Source organism: Dipodomys spectabilis, unplaced genomic scaffold (assembly GCF_019054845.1).
Source record: "Dipodomys spectabilis isolate Male_0828 unplaced genomic scaffold, ASM1905484v1 ptg000030l, whole genome shotgun sequence".
NCBI lineage: Eukaryota > Metazoa > Chordata > Mammalia > Rodentia > Heteromyidae > Dipodomys > Dipodomys spectabilis.
Genome location: NW_024870707.1, coordinates 4,493,935 through 4,518,275, shown reverse-complemented (window position 1 = coordinate 4,518,275; position 24,341 = coordinate 4,493,935). Strand labels below are relative to the sequence as shown.

Sequence of the window (24,341 nt, the reverse complement as noted above, 5' to 3'; positions counted from 1 at the left end):
TATACAAATGTGTGCATAGACATAAAACAAAAGTGCATATTCATATGTAAACATTAAACTATGGAAAAAGCAATGTATGTATGTGTGTCGTGTATGCATGTGTGTGTCTGTATGCTTGAGATACAAAAGGAAAGAGAGGTAAATATAGGATAAAATTTTAACATACAAATCCAATGCATTTACTAAGACTAGGAAATTAATTGTCCATGCATGAATAAATATATTCATAGAACTCAAAGCATGAAATCAATGCAGAAACCAGATCAGAATGCTTTCCTTTGCATTGTTGCTAACTTTCAGTTTTTAAAGGATAAGAGGATGTCTTCTCAAAACCACACAACAATGATGCAGTTCATTCTGCTGGGACTCACAGACAACCCAGTGCTGGAGAAGATCCTGTTTGGGGTGTTCCTGGCCATCTACCTGATCACACTAGCGGGGAACCTGGGCATGATTGTGCTGATCAGGACCAATCCCCACCTACAAACACCCATGTACTTCTTCCTGGGCCACCTGTCCTTTGTGGACATCTGCTACTCCTCCAACGTCACCCCAAATATGCTGTACAGCTTCCTGTCCCACCACAAGACCATTTCCTATGCTGGGTGCTTCACCCAGTGTCTTCTCTTCATTGCCCTGGTGATCACTGAGTTCTACCTCCTGGCTTCCATGGCTCTGGATCGCTATGTAGCCATTTGCAGCCCTCTGCATTACAGCACCAGGATGTCCAGGAACGTGTGTGTGTCTCTAGTCACCTTCCCTTATGTGTTTGGCTTCCTTAATGGTCTCTCTCAGGCGCTGCTGACTTTTCGCTTGTCTTTCTGTGGCTCCCTGGAGATCAATCATTTCTACTGTGCAGACCCGCCTCTCATAATGTTGGCATCTTCTAACACCTATGTCAAAAAGATGGCAATGTTCATCGTTGCTGGCTTCACGCTCTCAAGCTCTCTCTTTGTCATCCTCCTGTCCTATGTTTTCATCTTCACAGCCATCTTGAGGATGCGCTCTGCTGAAGGCAGGCACAAAGCCTTTTCTACTTGTGGTTCGCACCTGACCACAGTCACCCTATTTTATGGGACCCTCTTCTGCATGTACTTAAGACCTCCTTCAGAGAAATCTGTGGAGGAATCCAAAGTAATTGCAGTTTTCTATACATTTTTGAGCCCCATGCTGAACCCGTTGATCTATAGCCTGAGGAATAAAGATGTCATCCATGCTATGCAACAACTGATCAAAGGAAAGTTCTTTCAGAACTTTGCAGTTTAATTCTGTGTCCTTGGAAATCACCAGGTGACTGTGATGACTTAGTACATTCTTTTCAGGGCTGGGGAATTTCTCCAAATTTTTCCCAACTACAAAGGAGTGATCTTCAAACACATTATGTCTATTTAATAGTACTTTGTATATATATATATATATATATATATATATATATATATATATATTTGAAATAAACTGTCTATAATCTCCTAAGAGTTTTTAAATGTGTATGTTTAACTCAATCATCAATATAATCTTTCTCTATGTATGTCATTCATTACTTTGAACTAAGACATATGTAATAAGGGAAATTTGGTACTATTCATTGGGTTTTGTATGCTCAGGTGTAGAATGATATAGTATAACAAAGAAATGGGTATACACATTTCCTTCTTGGGGAAGAGATCACTTTCAGTAAGAAAAGTGTGACAAAACATAATTTCCATGTACTTATTATCAAATTTACAAATGAGACTATCAATATTAAGGAAGGTTTGTGCAGATATGAATACTTCATTCATATTTTGGTAGTCACTTAAATGGCTGTATACTGAACCATATTTTACTCACTTTTAGCTACTTTCTTGTAAGTATAGGTTATAAGCAGTAAAATACTGACATACATTATAATTAAAACTGTATTGTTCTGAAATGTAAGAACAGAAAATGCAATTTCATATTTGAGTTGATAGTAACTATATATTTTATTAATTAATTTTAGAAACTTGTTAAATGTTATTGTTATTTATTGTCATCTTCAAAAAGTTCTACCAGGGGTTTCTAATTCATCATGTGAACTTAATGGATACGTCATTTTTAATAAAGTTGCCCCCTCCATCATACTTTCTTTCCAACTCTCCTTTTTCCCTCCCCTTTATTGTTTCCTCAGTCTATTTGCATATATGTTTTATTCATCATTCTGTTTATTCATCCAGCCCCTCTCCTGAGCCTCTGTACCTCATCAGTCAGGATGTGTTTCAGTTTTCTAAAAATTTTGTTGAGTTATCTGCTTACACATAGTTTTCCTGATATTTTCATAAATGTTTGGTACTTGGATATTTTGTGCCTCCACTGTAACTAACCCTGCTATAGTAAATGCTCATGTGAATTTCTGTCTTTATTGCAACAGTTTTGAAATATTTTGCAAAATTATCCCAGTCCTGTAGTTTTTATAAAACTGCCCTCCATCTGGAAATTTTGATTGATTTAGCAAGTGAATTATACCAAAATAATATTTCAGAAAGTGTACTGAATAAGAAAAATAACAATCTCTGTGTTACTGGACTACACTATTTAAATTTAAAAAATATTTATTTGCCTTTGTATTTCTGACTTTATATTTTATTATCTTTAATTAGTTGTACAAAGGTGTTGCAGTTTAACAAAGTTTTTTTTTTTTTAATTGTGAAAATACCTGTAAAGGGAGATTACAATTATATGGGCAAGGTAATGAGTACATTTCTTATCGAACATTGTTGCCTCCTCCTTTGTTTCCCCTTCCCATCCCTTCCCAACCTCCTCCCCCTCTCCCCCCACGCCAAAGTTGTAAAGTTCCACATAACATCTTGTACATCTCTTTGTTGCAATGGGTCCACCTGTATTCCTATTTTAAACAATTTGTTTTTTCCCTTCCCCACCCCCAAATTATACCAACATCAAATATAGTGAAAACAGGGGTTATACCGTGGGGGAGGGACATACAAAGCAACAAAGAAATATCTTATAAATATGTTAGAAACAATAGCAATAGAGAAAAAAACAGTTGAGTCCTTATCTTGGGGCTCATTTTGCCTAACATTAACTTATCTGACCATGTCTGCTTGTCTCAGACATGAATACAATGCATTTTAATTCAATGTGTGTTCCATGTAAAATTGGGCATTTCTTTCATTGTATTTCACTTATTTACATATTTTACAAATTGTAAAGCAAGCACATCCATTCTCCATAACTTGAATAAACACATACATATAATATATTCATATATACTAATGCATTATTAATATACACATTAATATATACATGTATCTGAATATATTATATGTGTGTATTAAATATAATATATTTGAAAATGTAAACTTTAATAATAATGAAATGCTTAAGCCAGTGAATTTATCTTGTGTCAATTTATTTCCTTGTGTATGTGCTTTAATAATTATAAGAGTTTAAATCATATACCAAATATGAATTTGAACAAGGAAATTCACTTGTTATTAAAGTGTGTAAGTTTTTAATCATATTAAAGATTTTATTGAATATTATTACTAAGTTCAGTATGATTAAATTTGACATTAATAATAAATAATATAAACATAATACATTCCAGAGATTGCCGAGTCATTTTGTGTTCCTTCTCCTATTCCTACTTATTCCTATTCTTACCTATTCCTACCTATCATCCCAGGAACTTTGTAAATATCTTAAGAGTAAAGTTTCCTGCAATTATGGAAGAAAGAGCAAGATTGTCACAATGCTATAGAACTTTTTTTGTTGCAGGGCTTGGGGCTTGAACTCAGGGCCTGAGCACTGTTCTGAGCTTCTTTTGCTCAAGACTAGCACTCTATCACTTGAGCCACAGTGCCACTTCCATATTTATCTGTGTTTGTGGTACTGAGGAATCGAACGCAGGGCTTCATGCATGCTTGGCAAGCACTCCACCATTAAGCCATATTCCAGCACTGCTGTAAAACTTTGAAGAAGATACCCCTATTTTCTTTTAAAATATTAGGGGAGACTTTCTCATAAAATTGTACAGAATTTACTAAATCATTTCCTGAATAGAATTACAGATGGGGAGCATTGTAAATTTAAATTTATGACAACAAAAGCCAATAATGGTTTGGCTTCTTTTTTTCTCATGATGTACTATCAGCCTAGGGCTAAACTCCTGAGAACTAGAACTCTTAAAAACATATTTCTTCATTGTAAAGATACTGTACAGAGGAGCTACAGTTACATGAATAAGGTAATGACTACATTTCTTGTTGAGCATTGTTACTCCCCTTTGTTTTTCTCCCAGTATCCCTTCCCTCCCCACCTCCCCAACTCCTTCCCCCTCAGAAGTTGTAAAGTTCTTTTCAAGTTGTAAAGTTCATTTTATATGTCTTATTATTACAATGGGTGATCCTGTATCCTTGTTTTATTTTGTTATTTTCCTTCCCTCACCCCAATTAGAAAAATGTATATACAAGATGCAGGGCTAGAATTCTTCAAAGTAACCTCCTCCACAATGCTTCTAGATATGAAAGATTTGAAATCCATGTTTTCTATCTTCCTTTGAATATTTCTTGTAAGTGTAACATCTGACTCCTACTTGTATTCCACAATTGAGGCAGGATCAATAAGGAGAGTCATCATGGCCTTCCAATGTTCCAACAATGATAAAATCACACATACCACAAATTAACTCTCTCTCTGTCTCTCTGTCTCTGTCTCTGTCTCTTTCTCTTTCTCTTTATTGGTATCAGTAAATTTTTGCTTAAGGCTAGACCTCTACCATTTGAGCCACAGCTCTACTTTCAGATTTTTTGTAGTTGATTGGATGATTCTCTTAGATATTCTTGGGTAGGCTGGCTTTGAACCTCTATCCCCAGATGTCAGCTTTCTGAATAACCAGATTTACAGGTGTGAGCCACGAGCTTCCAGCTAAATCCCAAATCCTTAAAACTTATTATGGCTGCTATTTTATCAACCAGAGCATTAGGTGGATAAATGTCAAGTATCTACTCTATCTTGAGTCAGAGATGATATATAAAAGACAATTCTTCTTTGGCCAGGGGAAGAATTGTCAAGAATTCATTGTATAATCCATGAAATTAAGAAATATAAGGGGCAGGGTGGGTTAAAGGGTGATGAGATTATTGAAGGGCCTGACAAAGATGGAGATGTATTGTCTTCACATACTGCTTTGTTAATTGACATCTCTGGTATACAACTACTTAAAATAATAAGAAAAACAAAAGAAAGTTCTACTCAGATTGCCTCACTTCATGGAATCCAACTTGGTTAAAAGACAAAGATAATCCAGACAAGAACAAAGACATCATCCAAGAAAGTTGAAGAAGTAGAGACTAATGGCAGAAATCAAATTCCACCCTGAGGCTAGAACAAGTAGGGGAAGCTTCTGTGGTTACCAGACCCAGTAAGAAATGGATCCAGCCACCTTCTTTCCCAATGAATGCTGTGGGAAGGACCTTCAAATGAGAATGTGACCACTTTAGCATGTGCATATTGAATCCTGAAGAGAATGAGACTGAAATGGAGTTCCTGCTCCCTTCCCACCCCTGACCTTTGGCTGATTCCTCATGGTGGCCAATTGCCACTGTGCTCCTTTTGAGTCCATAACTTTAGGTAGACAAAATAAGACAGGCCAAAAGACAATGCCTCTCAATCTGTGTAGAGGAAAAGAAACAAAACTCAGCATAACTATATTATCTCTAAAGCAACCATGCCCCTGCAGATTTGAACAATTGCTTATGTCAAAAAGATCAATGCAGAAACCTCAAAATCAGTTGCTAGCCTGAGTTTATGAAAAGTGAATTGATTTATCAGACTCACAAAACTTTGTACCTCTGCTGTATGTGGTTCTATATTAGAGGTTATAACTAAGAGAAAATATTACTGGTGTTCAACATGAACTAAAATATATACTGACTCCCATTGCATCATTGTTCTTGGGAGATTTAATTCCCTGGTGGTAGTAGAGAGTAGGGGAAACTTCTTTTCCTCAGTGAACTTATCATCTTCAGAATGGGAAGACACTGCATGTTCATAATGAAAATTGCTTTCTGGAAGAAATAATTAGACCACAGGGATTTGCTTCCTCAGAGAAATTCTGCTATAAACGATTCCAGCTTTTCTTCTCAATGCTGTCATGGTGAATTCACTTTCCTGTCTCAGGTAGGATAAACTATTGTCCCTCTAAGTTGTGAAATACAAAAACAAACATTGCAACTGACAAAACAATGGAGCTAATCCTAATATGATGAATTAGTGTCTGTTAAAATAGAATTTATTTCTCATTTATTGTCTGTAATGAATGGAAATGAACAACCAGTAAGAGTGGTTTTTACATAATGGAAAGGAAAATGAACCGCAGAGAATTCTAATTTGACAATGTTTACTTACAATTAGGAAAGGTCTTCCTTAACTACTGCTGGATCTAAACCATGGATTAGCTATATAATTCCTAAGAATGTATTCTTTGATTTGATACTTAGTCTCTGCTAGACTTACAACTTGCTCTTTTATTCCAGTGGCTAACATCTTTCATGTGCTTATTATATGGCAATATATTTTAAAAGATTTTTCCTGAATTCATTTCCTCACATAGAAGAAACTGCCATTACCACTCAAATTCTGAGAAACTAAAAATATAAAGCAGAAACTATGGTAACTTACCCAGGCCATACAAGTAGAAATGGAAGGACTGGATTTCTACCTAGGGAGTACCTAGGATTTCTACCGAGGGAGTGCAGATATTCAGGAATTGTTAGACTACTGACTTGAAATGAGTCCCCATGAGTTCATAAGAAGAGAAATAAAATAAGGCGTGGTATTAAGCATATGAGCATATGCGTATAGCTATTGGGCCCTTGTGATTGATCCTCTCCTAAGAATATCTTCCTTTGGTCTCACTGTGTGAATGTTTAAGTCCTGTTCAATTTGTCATGTATAAGAATAATTTTTGTCTTTTATTATCCAGTGGTTTTACTTGTAGGTTTATAAGCACATTCTAATTATTACAAATGAGGGAAACCTTGCAACCTATGTTTGTTTGAGTCTGGATTCCTTTGCTTAATATAATTTTTTCAGAGTCTTTCCATTCTTTTCATTCTTTCTGATGGAAGCACAGAATTCCATTGTGTAAATAAACCACATTTTCTTTTTCCACTACCGGGCATCTGGATTGATTCTATATCTTAGCTATGGTAAACAAGGTTGCAATGAACATTTTTTTCCTGTTTTTCCCCTTTTGTCACTGTTTTTGATTTCTGTATTTTTTGTCTTATATCCAAGTTTATCGGATCTGGGGAGGGATGGGGAAGCATACAAATGGTAGAACATAGGGTAAACTAATGCAGCAGTGATACTCAGTAGATACTTTGTTGAAAATGAACCATACAACTTGTGGGGGAGGGGCACTGGGAAGGAAAAAACTGGGGAAAACAAGGGAAGAGGTGACCCTCTGTGTATCACCTTTACAATAATTTATTTTTTTTAAAGCATGAACAGAGACTAACAGCAACACCACTGGAGAATTACGTTTCAATATTTTTCATTATTGTCTTGATTGCAGTACAACAGAGCTTTCTGGAACACTTTTCCCTTGCCATATGCCATGTCATAAATATTCAATAACAGAAATGCATACACACATAAAATTGTATAAACAGTCATCTATCAATCAACCTGTTGATCGATCTGTCTGTCATCTCTCTTTCTATTTGCCTATCTAGCTATCTTCTACAACTCCACATGAATCTTGACGTTGAAAAGATTAAATTTGTGCTTCTTAAGTCCTGTGTTTGTGTTGTGAGTCTTTACAAGGTGGAAGGAAGAGGAGGATTTCCCAGAGCATATGATGGAGCTAATGAATGAATGACAAAGCCGTATGCGTTTATTTCCTCTTCTTTAGGTCTCATTGGAAGACAAACCAATAATGTTAAAGAAAAACCACACAGTAGTAACTGAGTTTATTCTTCTGGGACTGACAGAGCGAGAGGAATTGCAGCCAGTCCTCTTTGTGGTGTTCTTACTGGTCTACCTCATCACGGTAATTGGCAATGTGACTATGATTTGCTTAATCAGAAGTGACTCAAAGCTTCACACCCCAATGTACTTCTTCCTCAGTCATCTCTCCTTTGTCGATCTCTGCTATGCTACCACTGTCACACCCCAGATGCTGGTTAATTTCTTGTCCAAGAGAAAAACCATTTCCTTTATCGGATGCTTCATCCAATTCAACTTCTTCATTGCTCTGGTCATCACCGACTATTATATGCTCACAGTGATGGCTTATGATCGTTACATGGCCATCTGCAAGCCCTTGCTATATGCTAGCAAAATGTCCAGCTGTGTCTGCCTCTCTCTCGTTGCTGCTCCTTATATTTATGGCTTTGCAAATGGTTTAACACAGACCATCCTGATGCTTCGCCTGACTTTCTGTGGACCCAATGAGATCAACCACTTCTATTGTGCAGACCCTCCCCTCATGGTCCTTGCTTGCTCTGATACCTATGTTAAAGAAACTGCCATGTTTGTGGTGGCGGGTTCCAACCTCAGCTGCTCACTCACCATCATCCTCATCTCCTATATTTTCATTTTCACCACCATTCTGCGTATGCGCTCTGCAGAGGGGAGGCGCAAGGCCTTCTCTACCTGTGGGTCCCATCTGACAGCGGTCACTGTGTTTTATGGGACCCTATTCTGTATGTACCTGAGGCCCCCTTCTGAGACATCTGTAGAACAGGGAAAAATTGTAGCTGTGTTTTATATCTTTGTGAGTCCTATGTTAAACCCTCTGATCTATAGCCTGAGGAACAAAGATGTAAAACATGCAATAAGAAAAATCATCAAAAAGGAATTATTTATTAAATAAGATTGATGTGATCGTATGAAAGGCATCCTTATTCTCTAGCAAGATAATGAAAATAATTAATTAACAAATCACTGTCTCATTATGTATTGTCCTTTTGGACAAGAATCAAAATATGTGTTGTCCTTTTGAATTCACATATGGGAATTAAAATATGTGCTACATCATCATCAGGTTGTCTGCACTGATATAGAACTATTGTAAAATAAGAAATTATATAAATATATTGACTAAGATTACATAGGAATATAACTATATAGATACATAGACTATGTGAAGTTTCATTGCTCCAAAATTAATATAGAATAGATAATTGCACCTAAAGTACCAAGTGCTATTTTCGACAGTTCTTTAGACATTTATTGTACTTCATATCCTTCCAAGTATTTTCCATAAACTGTTTGTCATAGTAGGTAAGTTTTCTTGAAATTTCATTCTCATCATATAGTTAATACAAATTTAGGATTGGCTCAGATCATTACTCTGAGTTATAACTTATATATGATATACTGATTCAAATTGGTATAGATGGAAATGTCAGATTTCTGATTGAATTCGTTTGCAATGTCTCTTTTACCTATTCTTTCTCATTCCTTGTTCTTTTTAAATAGAATGTAGTTATAATAATAATAATAAAAATATAATACATGGGCATTCATGTTGATAAAAATCTCTTCAATAAACCATTTTTAAGATTACTTATCTAAATTTTTCTAGGACCCATCCACACCTTTTTCTTTGCCTATTTTATAACTATCATGTTCATTTTTTCTATATGGCTTTGACTTTTACTTATTTATTTTGGTTGTGGGGCTTGAACTCAGGACCTGGGCTCTGTTCCTGATTTTTTTTTTTTAATTACAGCTAGCAAATGTTAATTTAATATTTCTTATCCCTGAATAGTATTGTATTATCATTTGCTGGGCGATTATCATTATGTGTTAAGAGAATTATATAGCAATGTTTAAATGAATTTGACTTGATATAAATGAAATTGATCTAAAATTTTTTAGCTATTTTCCACTAACATTCTTAAATTGCATTTTCCATTTCCTAGTAATGGAAGCAATTCCTTGTGGAATTGTAAAGATATGCCTGTGATTTGATTCTAGGATATAACTTAGGGCTTCATGCATGTGAGGCAAATTTTGTACTGTTGAGCTGAACTAAATGTATTACTTTACTTTAGTTGTACTTTGTACATGATGTCTAAGGAATTATTTTCTTAAATAAAAATAGTTCTGAATTTTCTACATGTGTTTTGAATTTTGATTTGCATTGTGAACCCTTTATTCTTTCTGGTATTATAAATGCTGCAAAACAGGTTTATATTCTATTTTTTTTTAGTTTGTCACTTTTGTATTTTTACGTGTGTGTGTGTGTGTATGTGTGTGTGTGTGTGTTTGTGTGTGTGTGTGTGCCTATCCTAAAGCTTGAACTCAGGGCATGGTAACTGTCCCTGTTTTTTTTCCTTTTTTTCTCAAGACTAGCACCCTAAAAAAAAAAAAAAGACTAGCACCCTGTCACTTGAGCCACAGCTCTACTTCCAGCTTTTTTCATATATAATTGGACACAACTATCTCAGGACTTTCCTGACTGGTCTGGCTTTGAACCACAATCCTTAGATCTGTCTCCCAAATAGAAATGATTACAGGCATGAGTCACTAGTGCCTAACCTACATACTTAATCAGCTTAGCACGCATAGTATGTACCTATCCAGCCTTTGAGAGGCAGAGGCAAGAGAAAGAAAATAATCAAATTTCCATTTCTGACTAATCAGCATTTCCATTGAAATTGTGATCTTATTGGTCAAATTTTTATGGATGTATCAGTCTAGTCATGGCATCTTTATGTTCAGACCCATTTGTCATATACTTTATCATTAAATATTGTAATAAAATATTTTGACCAAACTTTTTATTTTCAAAGATAATTTCATTTTCAAAGATAAAAACTAGGCTTATTATCCTCTTAGTTTAAGACTGGCACTTAATACATATCGCATTATAAGAACTCTTAAGAGGCATTGTGGTAATTATATTTGTATTATAATTACATTTCAGGAAAGTATGTGTTTCTGAATATGAAAAGTATATGTAAAGTTATAGATGTATATTTCATATGGAGACTACTCCTAGGAGAAATTTTAAAAAATCAGATCAAAATGATATGGCTATATACCACATTGCATATGTTTCATGATATAAAATTTGGCCAAAGCCTTATCTAATTTTGCACTCACAGTATAGCAAAAGTTGCAATTTTTCTGAGGACAATTAATTAAATAATTCATATTGATTTCAAGAAGAAAATGCATCTTTCATTATTTTCAGAATCATCATTCTAGGTTTCTTTGAAGTTCCTGACATTTGCAGTGACCTCTACCTTTAGCTTTTGATTGGATCTTTTGATGTGGGGCTATTGAAAGCCATAGAGATGGCATTTGACATTTGGAATGTGCTAGGGATAACAACAAGAATTTATGCTTCCTGACAGATCTCTCAGATAGATAACGGCAAAAGAATTCTGAGCTTGATATAAAAGACTAGGGTAGAGGAGTGAAGGACGTTGGAGAGAGTCTTTGAAGGATGCTGTGGGATCCTCTTCCTGCACGTGCCATGTGTAGACTTCACTGGGGTAAAGGGAGATTGGTGTTCCTTCTTATTTTTTTATTTGTACCTTGCCTTTTCAATGGGATCTTTATTTATATCTATATTCTTTCTGAATATCAGAAGATTGGACAATGGAATGACAATGTAACATGTCCATCTAAGTATCCAGTTGTTCCTTTCCAGAGTCAGACATTCTGTCCGGTGATGCTTTTGAAAAGACTTATCAAAGACGCCTGGTTGTTAATGCATAGCAATACTCTTCTCCTAGGTGCTGATAGAGATATTGAGGCTGCCACAGCTTGAAAATGGAAGGAAAGAGAAGAGTTACTCCATAGCTCTGCTGTATCTAGGTTACAACAATACAGAGGAAAAGACCACAAAGTCCTAAGTTACAAGGTCAAACCCAAATTTTCCTGCTGTCCTGCCAGTCATTTGGACATTTGCCTCCTCCATGTAGGCCTCTATTGAGACAAGATTTGGAACAAAATTTGAGTCAGTATCCCTTCTAATTTTCAATAACAATGAACCCAGAATATTGAAATTCAACAGTTATTATTAGAGCTATTTCTGTTTCCATTGTGACATGACTTGAATACTTGAATGTCACTCTGGCCTGGATTAGAGATGATACATAAAAGATAGTTCTGTTTTGAGGGCTGATGTCAATGGAATCTGATGGAGACAAAACAGAGGGGCCCTATTGAGGACATCATTCAAGGAAGTTGAAACAGCAGAAGCAAACAGCAAAATATGATTTATCACCTGAGACCTGAGAGTGGGAGATCAATGGTCACTGTCATCAGAGTTCAGAGATAGCTAGATCTAGAAAGGAGATCAACCACTTCTATTGTGCAGACCCTCCCCTCGTGGTCTTGCTTGCTCTGATACCTATGTTAAGGAAACTGCCATGTTCGTGGTGGCGGGTTCCAACCTCAGCTGCTCACTCACCATCATCCTCATCTCCTATATTTTCATTTTCACCATCATTCTGCATATGCGCTCTGCAGAGGGGAGGCGCAAGGCCTTCTCTACCCGTGGGTCCCTTCTGACAGTGGTCACTGTGCTTTATGGGACCCTATTCTGTATGTACCTGAGGCCCCTTTCTGAGACATCTGTAGAACAGGGAAAATTGTAGCTGTGTTTTATATCTTTGTGAGTCCTATGTTAAACCCTTGCATCAATAACCTGAGGAACAAAGATGTAAAAAATGCAATAAAGAAAATTATGCAAAAGGAATCACTTATTAAGTAAGATTAGTTATGGTCATAGTGATAGAATATACCCTTATTCTCTGACATATTAGTAAGCATTTTGAAATACACTTTAAGAAAAGTGATTTATGTCTATCTTAGTTCAAATAGGAAACTAACAATATGTAGTAAGTTATGAGTCAGTGGTTATAGTTCTTTTTCAGTGAATTTATTTTTAAAAGCAAAGACTACTGAAGTCCTGACCAGAGACCTTATAATTGCTCTTCAAATTCAATATGGAGCAGATGACTTGTTTATGTTTCTCCTGTTCCCACGTCATTTTGGTTGGATTCCCAGATGTTCTTTTTCCTGATTATCCATTAGATTTTATTAGTGCTTAGTAGTGTATAAATTATTTTCCAGAAAATCCAACCATAAAAAGTGAGATTTTTGTGAGTTTTTGCAAATTATATAGTATTTAAATATTTTACTTACTATTTCAATATATATTTGACAACATGTTTCTTTTTGAAAAAATTATTTATTATTATTCTAGAGTTGATATACAGAGTGTTCACAGTTACATGAATAAGCTAGTGAATAATGAGTACAACTCTTTTTGAACCATGTTTCCTCTTCCATAGTTCTCTCCCAGTTTTCCCCTCCTATCACTACCCAACAGTGTCTAGTGAGTTACCACTGTTGTATTTGTTTACCTTTGTTCCACCTTTTTGGTGTTCTTCCCCTTCCCCTCCCAAATATAAACAAATAAGACAAATGTAAAAGAAAACAAAAACAGCACCAAAAATGTCTCTTGCTTCCTTGTCTCTTAAAGTTATCCATTCACATCCTCACACACTAGACATAGATGGATATACCAAATTTGTTAGAAGGGCTTTGATATATTTTCTTAACAAGTAGCATTCGTATCAATAAGCTACCTCATATTGTATTCTTTGTTTATAATTTCCTGTTGTTTTAAAACAGAATTATCTTAATGTTTTTACCCATATTGATGCATGGGCATTTATGTATGTGGAATTTACTTCAGTAATGCTTTTGAAGTTAGGGCCTTCCAATCTGCTTAGCTTTTCTACTCAAGGCTACCGCTCTACTACTTGAGCCACAACTTTACTTCCAGCTTTTTTTTTTTTTGATTAGTTGGAGATTAAAGCCTCTTGAATTTGTCTTCCCAAGCAGGTTTCAAATCTAAATCCTCAGATCTCAGGTTTCCAAGTAGTTAAGATGACAAACATGAGCCAGGAAGCCCAGCCATCTCTTGCTGATAGTTTTCACTGCCTTAGGCAAGCTCCTTTCCTCAAACAGCTGAGATGATAAGAATGCACCACCATGTCTGGATTTTACTTTGTCCCTTAAAAATAGTAAATATTAACACTGTACTAGGTACAGATTTGTTATACACAATGTTAATGTCTTTAACATCTTCAAAGATTCTGTTACTATGTGTGCATGATTTATCTGATGAAGTGAAAGATTTTTATTTGAAATTAGCATATGTAATACATAGTTTTACGAGCTTATGTGGAATGCAGGTACATGTGCTGGTTGGAACCTACTATGAGCTACATTTCAAGTTCAAATTTATTAACTTTTTTCTATTGGTTCTGGGCTTGAATTTAGAGCTTGGCCAATTGCTCCTGATTCTCTGTGCTCAAGGTTAGCACTCTTCCAGTTGAGCCACACAGTACCACTTCTGCTTTTTGTGTGGTTAATTGGAGATAAGAACTGGCTTAGAATGGCAATCCTGAGTAGTTAGAATTACAGGTGTGAGCGGCCAGCTCTTGTCTTAATACACTTGTATTGCATTTTTTATATGTGGTCAAAAAGACAACATTTTCTTTCATGAGTGTATCTACCCAGTTTCTTCCCATGAGTGAAGATTTTTGCTCCTGCATATTAGGAACATTTTCCTATTGCTCTAAACCTAGTAGGAGAGAATAAAATTCTATTTTTGAGCAAAGAATGTCACTGTAGGATCCATCTATCATACCAGAACTCAGTAAGAGGGTAAAGAGTGAGATGAGAATTACATAGTAAGACTCAATCTCAGAAGGCCAAGATAATAATAGCAATCATAAATAAAAATAAAATCATTGTCATTACATTAGTTGAATCCTGCATACTTTCCTCAGTGAATTTGTAGTGTTAAAATCTGTCATGTATCAATGTCTCATGTCTGTGCCAGTATGTTGATAAAACTTCATCCTAGAATTAATAAAATAGTTTGCCACCCTCTTTTAGAAATTTAAATTGTACTCGATGTATCTCTGAGGGAAAAAAATACCTCCTTATACTGAACAGAAATACCTGAATTCTCTAAAGTCTACATCCATCATTTCTATCAAAGACTACTAAAACTTACTTCATTCATCCATTTGTGGTGTCTGAGTGAATTTTTAAAATGGTTTCCCTTATTTGCAATATCTAGTATATGTATGAGTCAAACAGAAAAGGTCAGATAATGTGATGTTAGGAAAATGAACCCTTAGATATGTATTTAAACGTATTTTTCTTTCATGCATTTGTTTCTAACGCATTTATAAGATTATTTCTTTGTAGCTTTGTATGTCCCTCCCCCACAGTATAACCCCTGCTTTCACTATATTTGATGTCGGTATAATTTGTAGAGGAGATGGGGAAAAACAAGTCGTTTAAAGATGCAGGTGGACCCGTTGCAACAATGAGAAGTACAAGTTGTCATGTCGAAAACGAACTTTACAACTTTGGTGCGGGGGGGGGGGGGGGGGGGGGGGGGGGGGGCGGGGAGGATGTGGGGGGGGGCAGGGGGAGGCTGGGAAGGGATGTGAAGGGTAAACAAAGGGGGAGGCTGCAATGCTTGATAAGAAATGTACTCATTATCTTGCCCATGTAATTGTAACCCCTCTGTATAGTATGTTCACAAAAAATAAAAATAAAAATAATAAAATATGTATTTAGTCCTGTATCTACTGTCTTGGTTGGCAACACAACTACATGATTCCTTCCTTGTCCATGATTTAGCAAACTCAAGTGATGAACGCTCATCATCTCTGTGTGCTCTGATCATCCTTTGATTCCTACCCAAGTGGAGCCAGTTCCCAAACAGAAGATGTGTGTGCTACCCACAGTTTTCCATGACATTTGAAGAAAAGTAAAGCATATAATAGAGAGGATGTGGTGATCCAAGAGTGGAGCTCTTTTGGGACGTGCATATGAGCAAAGTGTGTATAAGACCAATATTCCATGAAAGTCTGTAAACAAACACAGTAAATATGAAGGCCTAGAGGCAAGATCTTTTTTCTTATCAGAAAGGCATTACAGGAAGAAGAATGCACATGGAGTAGAAAGAAAACTTTAAGCAAGGAAAGAGTTTCACTTAGGAAATGATAGAGATTGGATGGAAGATCATGCTCATCTTCATCAAAGCTTATTGCCCAGAAGTAATTGTCTTTCTCCAATTCCGATTTCAATACTTCATGAAGGAACTAAGGGTATTGGTTTTGTCGACTATTCCACTTGCACCAGTGATAGTGTTAATTTTATAAAGTGAAGTGAATAAATCAGCATTTATTGGAAGAATGCATAAGTGAATGAGAAAATGAGAGTCACTTTCTAGCAGCAGTAAGTAGAATCATTTTTTAACAGGAGTGCTAGCTGTGCTCTGTCCAACCTCAGAAAGATGAAATGATTTTTCTTCCTTTAGTTTCTAAGTTGCTTGATTAGGCATACATAATTCAACTACTTGAATAGAAAACATTGATTTCAATTGTACATTCCAACATTTTATATTTAGACTTCTTGAGTGTTTGCAGAGATGAAATCTGAAGAGAATGATCATAAACTTAATAAAGCATCTTCCACACAAACACACACATATACACACATATTCATGTGTAAATACACATATAACCTACCGAACATGATTCTATTTATGAAAAGTCTATTTCCATAATATAGGTAATGTTGCTTTTTCATATGTGTATGGATATGTGCATGTGCATAAAGTTATGATTACAAATGGTGAAGTGATGCTTTCATACACAATGGGAAAATGTAGCTGATTCTAGAGATAGAAACATGAGTTTGAAATACAACTTCAGTATTCTAATTGAGTGATAATATTGCTCTGGTAGTAGGTAAAACAGAAACAATGTAGATAGCGGGTAGCTGATTTGCAGTTACAGATATTCTCGAGGTAAAGTAAATGAAAGTATCTAATGGACTGGTTACAGAACATGTGAGAAAGAAAAGTGATAGCTCCATTGGTCCACTATAACAAGGTGACAGTATTCCCCAGGAACGGACTGTAAAAGCACGTCTGAGCAACAGAGTCAAATTCAGACTTAAATGCAATACTGCTAGTCAGTATAACAACGGATGTTGTGCGTAGCTCCCAGTTGAGTTAGGATACCAAAGGAAAATTATACAGTGGTCCCCTTCAGTGTTCCAGTGGTTATAATTTAGTTTCATCACAAAATGGCTAGCTCAAATAAGTTAACTGACTGCCACAATTTTAGAGATTCTAATGCTTTTTTCCTCTACAATCAATAGGTTTGAAATGTCACCAAAAGTCAAAACGAATAAGACATTTAGCACCAACTAAATTAACTAATAGTTCCCACTGCTTTATCATTCTTGGGAGATTTGAGTTCCTGACAACAACAGAGAGTGAGCAAAACTCACGGTCTCAATAAACTTTGAGATTTCCGGGTAAGAATATAGCTGTTCCTCATAATGTAAATTACTTCCTGGTAGATATAATTGAGCCTGGGAGGTTTTATTTCCTATGAGATAATTCTGTTATAAACTCTTCAGGTTCTTCATGTCAATGCTATCATTTTGAAATTGCTCTTCTGTCTCAGGTAGGATGAAAATATCATCTTCTTGCATTTTGAGATCTAGTAATCGATATTGTAATTGATCTGAATTCTAATTAGATTAATTAGAAACTGTCTATGGAAATGCTATTACTCTCCTCAGAGTACAATTCTCATGAGAGAATGTGCAATAGACTAGTGCTTACATAAAAGGAAAGGGAACTAGACTGAACTAGACTGAAGAGAGCATTATTATTTCAATCAATGTTATTGATTGCTTCCAAACACATTTCTAATATCTATGCATCTGTAGTCACAGATTAGGCACAGTCCTTTTTCCTCAGAAGCTCCTGTTTCACTGTGGACTCTTATTCTTTCCTAGACCCGTGTCTCTCTCCATAACAGCACTGGTTGTGACTTGTAAGTGTGTTCTGCATGCCTCAATTAAGTCCCTTCCATGGAAGGACTGCTACTGTTGGCCAAATTTAATGCATGAGACAAAATGTGATGCCCTGACAACCACTTACATACCTCCAAGATGATTCTCTGTGGCACTTTCTGGTCTCAGCTCGGTATGTGGTGGATTTTTTGTAAAACATACCTATCTGTGTGCTCAGTGGTTGTATCACTTCATTCCTTTTGTTTATTTTTCATTGATCCTAATTTTATTTATTTTATTTTATTTTTTTATTGTGAAAATACTGTGAAAAGTTAATGGAAATGTTAGTTGTTTTAAATCTTGGTGAATATTCCACTAAATCGTTAGTACACAGGCATTGGAGCACCAAGAGTTAGTTTCTTGTTTGGTAGTATTAAGAGGAAATTCAGATATATCTTGCGAGTGTGAAAAAGAAATATATATACCAATTCATTAAGTTTGGAGACTCTCTATTTCTTTCTTTGTTGGTTCTGGAGCATACATTTTGGGCTTGGGCAGTGTCACAGAGCTTCTTTTTGCTAAAGTCCAGCACTCTACCACTTGAGTTAAAGTACCACTTCCAGTTTTTTCTGTGATTAATTGGGCTGGCTTCGAACTGTGATCCTCAGATCTCAGCCTCCTGAGTAGTAAGGCTCACAGGTGTGAGCCACCAGCACTCAGTTGAGACTATTTGTATTTTTATCTTAGGCAATATGTCCAAAGTCTTCATGGGCAAAATGGGCAAACCCAATAGACAAGAACCCTTGGCTGAGGATTTTTATAATGTAGATTTCTAAGCGATCTGTGCTGTCACTGATCTCATGGTCATTAAGAAGGGTTTGTATGACATAACCTTAACAGTATATATGTTAACAAAAAATAATGTCAAATTTCTATTCTGGTTTCCATGATCATCTTTTTTTTTTTTAACAAATGTTGGGTGATGTGCTTCCTTGCATCTTTTTCCCCCCTGGTTGTGGTGTTGGCTACTGACTTTAGAATCTCCTGTAGGATAGGTAAGCCTGTAACAACTTGAGCCTTGTGTTAAGCCCTTTTGTTATGTGTTTTGTTTTTGATACGTAGTCTCCTTTACTTAGCCCAAGCTTGAATTAGGTTTGTAATCCTCCTGATTCTGACTCCTGAGGAGCTGGGATTGCAGGAATACACTACAGTGTTCTGACCCAAGCAGCCCTAGCATAGTCTCAGTTATAGAAAGTATAAAACTGTTATCAGTATTATTTCACCCAAATCTCAAAGAAGGTGTATTTTATTTTTTAAGGAACTTCAGTTAAATTAATTCATCTTATTATTATTTTTAATATTAAAAACCTTAGAAAGAAATAGAAACATTGAAAATAAATTGGGCAGAGGATTTGATTCTAAGATGTCTTTCATTTGATGTATTGTTTTTCATAAGCAATGCAGCTCATGAACACTTAATCACACCAGTATTACTCTATGCATATATATATATATGTCTATGTACATTCGCATATCTATATCATTTATATCGTTTGCATATAAATATACCCATGTTATAAACAGATACATTTGTATACACAAACTATATTCAGAAATAGCTAAAATTTACTTTCATTTTCCCCAAACCAATTATTTGTAAAACTGGACAAAATTATATAAATAAATGAGGTCCTGACCTGGTTTTGAAAATCTGAAATAGGTTTTGAAGACACTCTGACATGGACAAGAGTAGAGGACACAAACTCACAGTGAAGGAACAGCTTGAAAATTATCCTGGGTTCACAGTGGCTGGGAAAGATATCCTAATTTCCCAAGGGGAGGCACCGTATTGGCTCTGACTTTCCCAAGTCCATTCCACAGTGGAAAAAATAGGTTAGTTTCAATGATGATACTTTGCTAAACACATCCAAACTGTACTAAAAAAGATTAAAATTATGAATAAAATTAATGCTTATATTAATATTTTCAAAGAAAAGGCAAAAAGATGAACTAAAGATTTATAAAAAAGCTTCAAATGATGTGAAGCTTATCTAATCAAAATTGCATATTATGAATTACTTTAGAGTGAGAAAAGGATGATAAATGATAGATGAGAGATAGAAAGTGATAGATGATAGAAAGATAAATAGATGCTAGATAGGTGATATAGTCTATATACATATACATGTATAGAAAACTTCATATTAATTTACCTGTTTAAAATCTTAACCTAATGTTTCTGTACAAATTATGTATGCCAGATATATTAACAAGTTTGAAAGAGGAGAAGAGAATCTCAGACCAAGGTAATGGAGGAAGGACAAAGCCATATGAATTTTATTTCTCTTTCTTTAGGTGTCATTGGAAGACAAACCAACATAATGTTAAAGAAAAATCACACCATGGTAACTGAGTTCATTTTTCTGGGACTGACAGATCGAGAGGAATTGCAGCCAGTCCTATTTGTGGTGTTCTTGCTCATCTACCTCATCACGGTAATTGGCAATGTGACCATGATATGCTTAATCAGAAGTGACTCAAAGCTTCACACCCCAATGTACTTCTTCCTCAGTCATCTCTCCTTTGTCGATCTCTGCTATGCTACCACTGTCACTCCCCAGATGCTGGTTAATTTCTTGTCCAAGAGAAAAACCATTTCCTTCATTGGCTGCATTATACAGTTCAACTTTTTCATTGCTCTGATCATCACAGACTATTATATGCTTGCAGTGATGGCTTATGATCGCTACATGGCCATCTGCAAGCCCTTGCTATACGCTAGCAAAATGTCCAGCTGTGTCTGCCTCTCTCTCGTTGCTGCTCCATATATTTATGGTTTTGCAAATGGTCTAGTACAAACCATCCTGATGCTTCGCCTGACTTTCTGTGGACCCAATGAGATCAATCATTTCTATTGTGCAGACCCTCCCCTCATGGTCCTTGCTTGCTCTGATACCTATGTCAAGAAGACTGCCATGTTTGTGGTGGCGGGTTCCAACCTTATCTGCTCACTCACCATCATCCTCATCTCCTACATTTTCATCTTCACCGCCATTCTGCGTATGCGCTCTGCGGAGGGGAGGCGCAAGGCCTTCTCTACCTGTGGGTCTCATCTGACAGCGGTCACCATCTTTTTTGGGACTCTGTTTTGCATGCACCTGAGACCCCCTTCAGAAACATCTGTAGAACAAGGGAAAATTGTAGCTGTGTTTTATATCTTTGTGAGTCCAATGTTAAACCCTTTCATCTACAGCTTGAGGAACAAAGATGTTAAAAATGCAATGAGGAAATTTATCAGAAAGTAAATCTTGTTAGGTAAGGTAGACTTTGTCAAAGGTATGTACAGTGCTCTTCTTATGTGACCAGCTATGAAACATGACCAATTTATAACCCACTTCTCTATTATTTTATCTGTCATTCTGACCTCCTACTGTGTTTCTACTACCTAGAATTTATTATATCAGATCTGAAGTTTTAAAGGGCACAGACAATCAATGCTTTGTCTGGAGCCAAGTTGTTTAAATTATTATTAATAAAGATTCCATTTATAGAATTCAGCTACGCACAAGTGATGAAATACAAAATTACCAAATGCTCTAACAATGATGACTCACTTGATTGTTGTAGAATTAAATAATTTCCAAACTATGATAAAAATGTTTGACTATATTTAGTAAGGTTTTCTATCTTTTTTAAATACCTTTTAGGCGAAATGAGCCCAAAGATAAGGATTCAAATGTTTTTTCTTTCTTGCAATTGTTTCTAACATATTTATAAGATGATTTCTTTGTTGCTTTGTATGTCTCTCCCCCACAGTATAACTCTTGCTTTTACTATAGTTGATGTTGGTATAATTTGTGGAGGGGGAGGGAAAAAACAAATTGTTTAAATAGGGATACAGGTGGACCCATTGCAACAATGAGATGTGCAAGACATTATGTCGAAAGTGAACTTTACAACTTTGGCTGGGGGTGAGGGCATAGGGGAGTGTGGGGGGGAGGGAGATGGGAAGGGATGGGAAGGGGAAACAAAGGAGGAGGCTACAATGCTTGATAAGAAATGTACTCATTACCTTGCCCATGTAATTGTAACTCCTCTGTACAGTATTTTCACAATAAAAATTTTTATAGGAAAGAAATATTTGGATATATTTGAAGTGATTTCTCTAAGATCTTTTTTGTAAATGATAATTCTAGCCTGACAAAATTTTTGTACAGCAGATGTTTGATAGAAATTTCAACTTTCTCTTGGTCAGATTAGCTTTTGGTTGGTTAAAAAGCATATATCCCTATCCATATAACATCTTTCCTCCATCCTTATTTTCATTGCCAGTTCTTTGTAAGCAGATGGAATTTGGTGTTATAGACCAGTAATGCACAAATGTGTGTAACTGCATGGGCATTGCACAATTCTTCCCAAGGTATCACTTTTACTTGACTGTGTTTAATCGTGTCTCTCTTGTAATAAACCTTATCCTTCGTCTGATTTTAGATTATGATTTTACGTACTTCCTTATTCATATTGATTCATTCATTTTAGATACCATCATCAATTATGAATACATTTGGTTATGAGTTACAGATCAAATAGGCATTTACTGTTTTGTATCACCATGTATTAGTTGTCTGGCTCCTACTCCAAATTGCAAGGAATGTGAAGGAAATGTTGGCTCTTCTACAAGCACAAAGCATAGTGTCTCCATTCCATAAATTATACTGATGAAACAGTTTGAGGTAAACAAATCAATTAATTGGAGTGAGAGCCATAATCAGTGTAAATGAATAAAATCATTTTTCAGGAAGAATTATGAAGTTGAAAGGTGGACTCCAGAATATCTGACAACTCACATCATTACAGTATTCCATAAAATATTTTTGGCTCTCCATTACATTCTTGAATTACTATTCCAGATATCAGTAGTTCATCAGATTGCATCTTTTCCCTCATTTGTAGTAATTAGAATGCACCTATAAATCCATATGTAGAAGACCAAAAAAATGGATATGATAAATTAAACAGAACTCTAAACATTCACACAGTGAGACCAAGGGAGACTATACTTAGGAGAGGATCACAAGGGCTCAATAGCTACGTGCATATGATAAAGTGACATTTATTGAAATGAGCTCCAAGAAATGGAAACAAGAGATTTTTGTTATTTTGTATTTTGTGTTTTCCCTCCTTTGTCACTGTTTTTGATTTCTGTACATTAAAAAATATTGTAAAGTCAATGTATAGAGGGGTTACATTTTGTCTTGTGTCTAAATTTATCTGTTTATAGGAGGCTAAGGGTGAGTACAAAAATGGTGGGACCAAGGATGAACTAATGGAGCAGTAATACTCAGTAGGCACTATGTTGAAAAGTAACTTTACAATTTGGGGGGAAGAAGGAGAGGAAGGAAAAATCTGGGAGAAAGCAAGGAAATAGGTGACACTGCTAAAAAAGAAATGTACTGACTACCCAACTTAAGTAATTGTAACCTCTCTGTGTTCTATGTGATTGTGATTGAACTCAGCGTACATTTTGAAACAGCCAGTCATGAAAGGACAAATACTACACGGTTATGTTTATAAGAGTCATTTTTAACAGTTTAACTCATAATCAGAGTAGAAAGATAGCTAGCAGGAGCTTGGAAAAGGAGAGATATGGGTGCTTATCCAACGTGTGTAAATTCCAATTGTGCAAGACTATTAGTGTTCAGAAATCTATTATAAAATATGTTCCTCAAGTGAACAGATTATACTTTTACAGTTAAGATACAGATCTCACGTTAATTTTTTTAAAAACCACAGTACAGAAGGATAAATCTCTGTGCGTCTTCTCAGAGCTCTTGGGACAGGCACAGATATATTTGAAATGACAGAAAACATAACTGAAGCAACCTGTTAACTTCCTGGTCCCAGGGTATTCCAATTAAAACCAAGGAAGGTAGAAAGGTGATTCCCAGTATGAAACTCAGTGCTGCTACTCCTCAGTCCCTTTGAGAATTACATTAAGAGGGTCCCCACCTCCCTCATGCTAGGATAAATGGGACTACATTTTACAGTTTTCAAAGGCATGAAGAAACTTGTACAATTTAAGGCTCAGAAAACAGTTGAATGTTGGAACTGGAAGTAAGTCCTTTTGTTTTATGTCCCTACTTGAGTCAAGTCATCATTCTGGCATAATTGCATGTATGTACCATCTTTATCAATCAGAAGTTTATTGTTTAATTTTAGTTTTAACTTAAAAAAGCTTTTGTGACCAATTTAAATTAATGGAGAACAGGGATGTTGATTTTTAGCTCTAAAAAAGGCAAATCTTTTGTCAGGATGTTGATTTTTAGCTCTAAAAAGGCAAACCTTTTGTCATAATGAAGTAGCCAGACACAGAGAACACCATTAATATTTCTATTAACAACCTTCACTCTCTCATTTGATTCAGATTTTATTACCTTGAACATTTGTTGGTAGGAAAAAACCACTCATGGTGCTTCTACTGTTCA

The 24,341-nt window shown here is 35.7% G+C and overlaps 3 protein-coding genes across 3 annotated transcripts; all 3 read left to right on the top strand.

The window, feature by feature from the left end:
* Window positions 1–318: 318 nt before the first annotated feature.
* Window positions 319–1,266, top strand: LOC122104775 (olfactory receptor 5M10). The gene has a single exon (XM_042675708.1). It carries the CDS (start codon window positions 319–321, stop codon window positions 1,264–1,266), a length of 948 nt encoding a protein of 315 aa, XP_042531642.1.
* A 6,655-nt stretch (window positions 1,267–7,921) lies between these two features.
* LOC122105186 (olfactory receptor 1030-like) lies at window positions 7,922–8,860 on the top strand. The gene has a single exon (XM_042676329.1). It carries the CDS (start codon window positions 7,922–7,924, stop codon window positions 8,858–8,860), a length of 939 nt encoding a protein of 312 aa, XP_042532263.1.
* Window positions 8,861–20,237: 11,377 nt separating this feature from the next.
* LOC122105020 (olfactory receptor 1030-like) lies at window positions 20,238–21,161 on the top strand. Its single transcript, XM_042676109.1, has one exon. It carries the CDS (start codon window positions 20,238–20,240, stop codon window positions 21,159–21,161), a length of 924 nt encoding a protein of 307 aa, XP_042532043.1.
* Window positions 21,162–24,341: the final 3,180 nt, after the last annotated feature.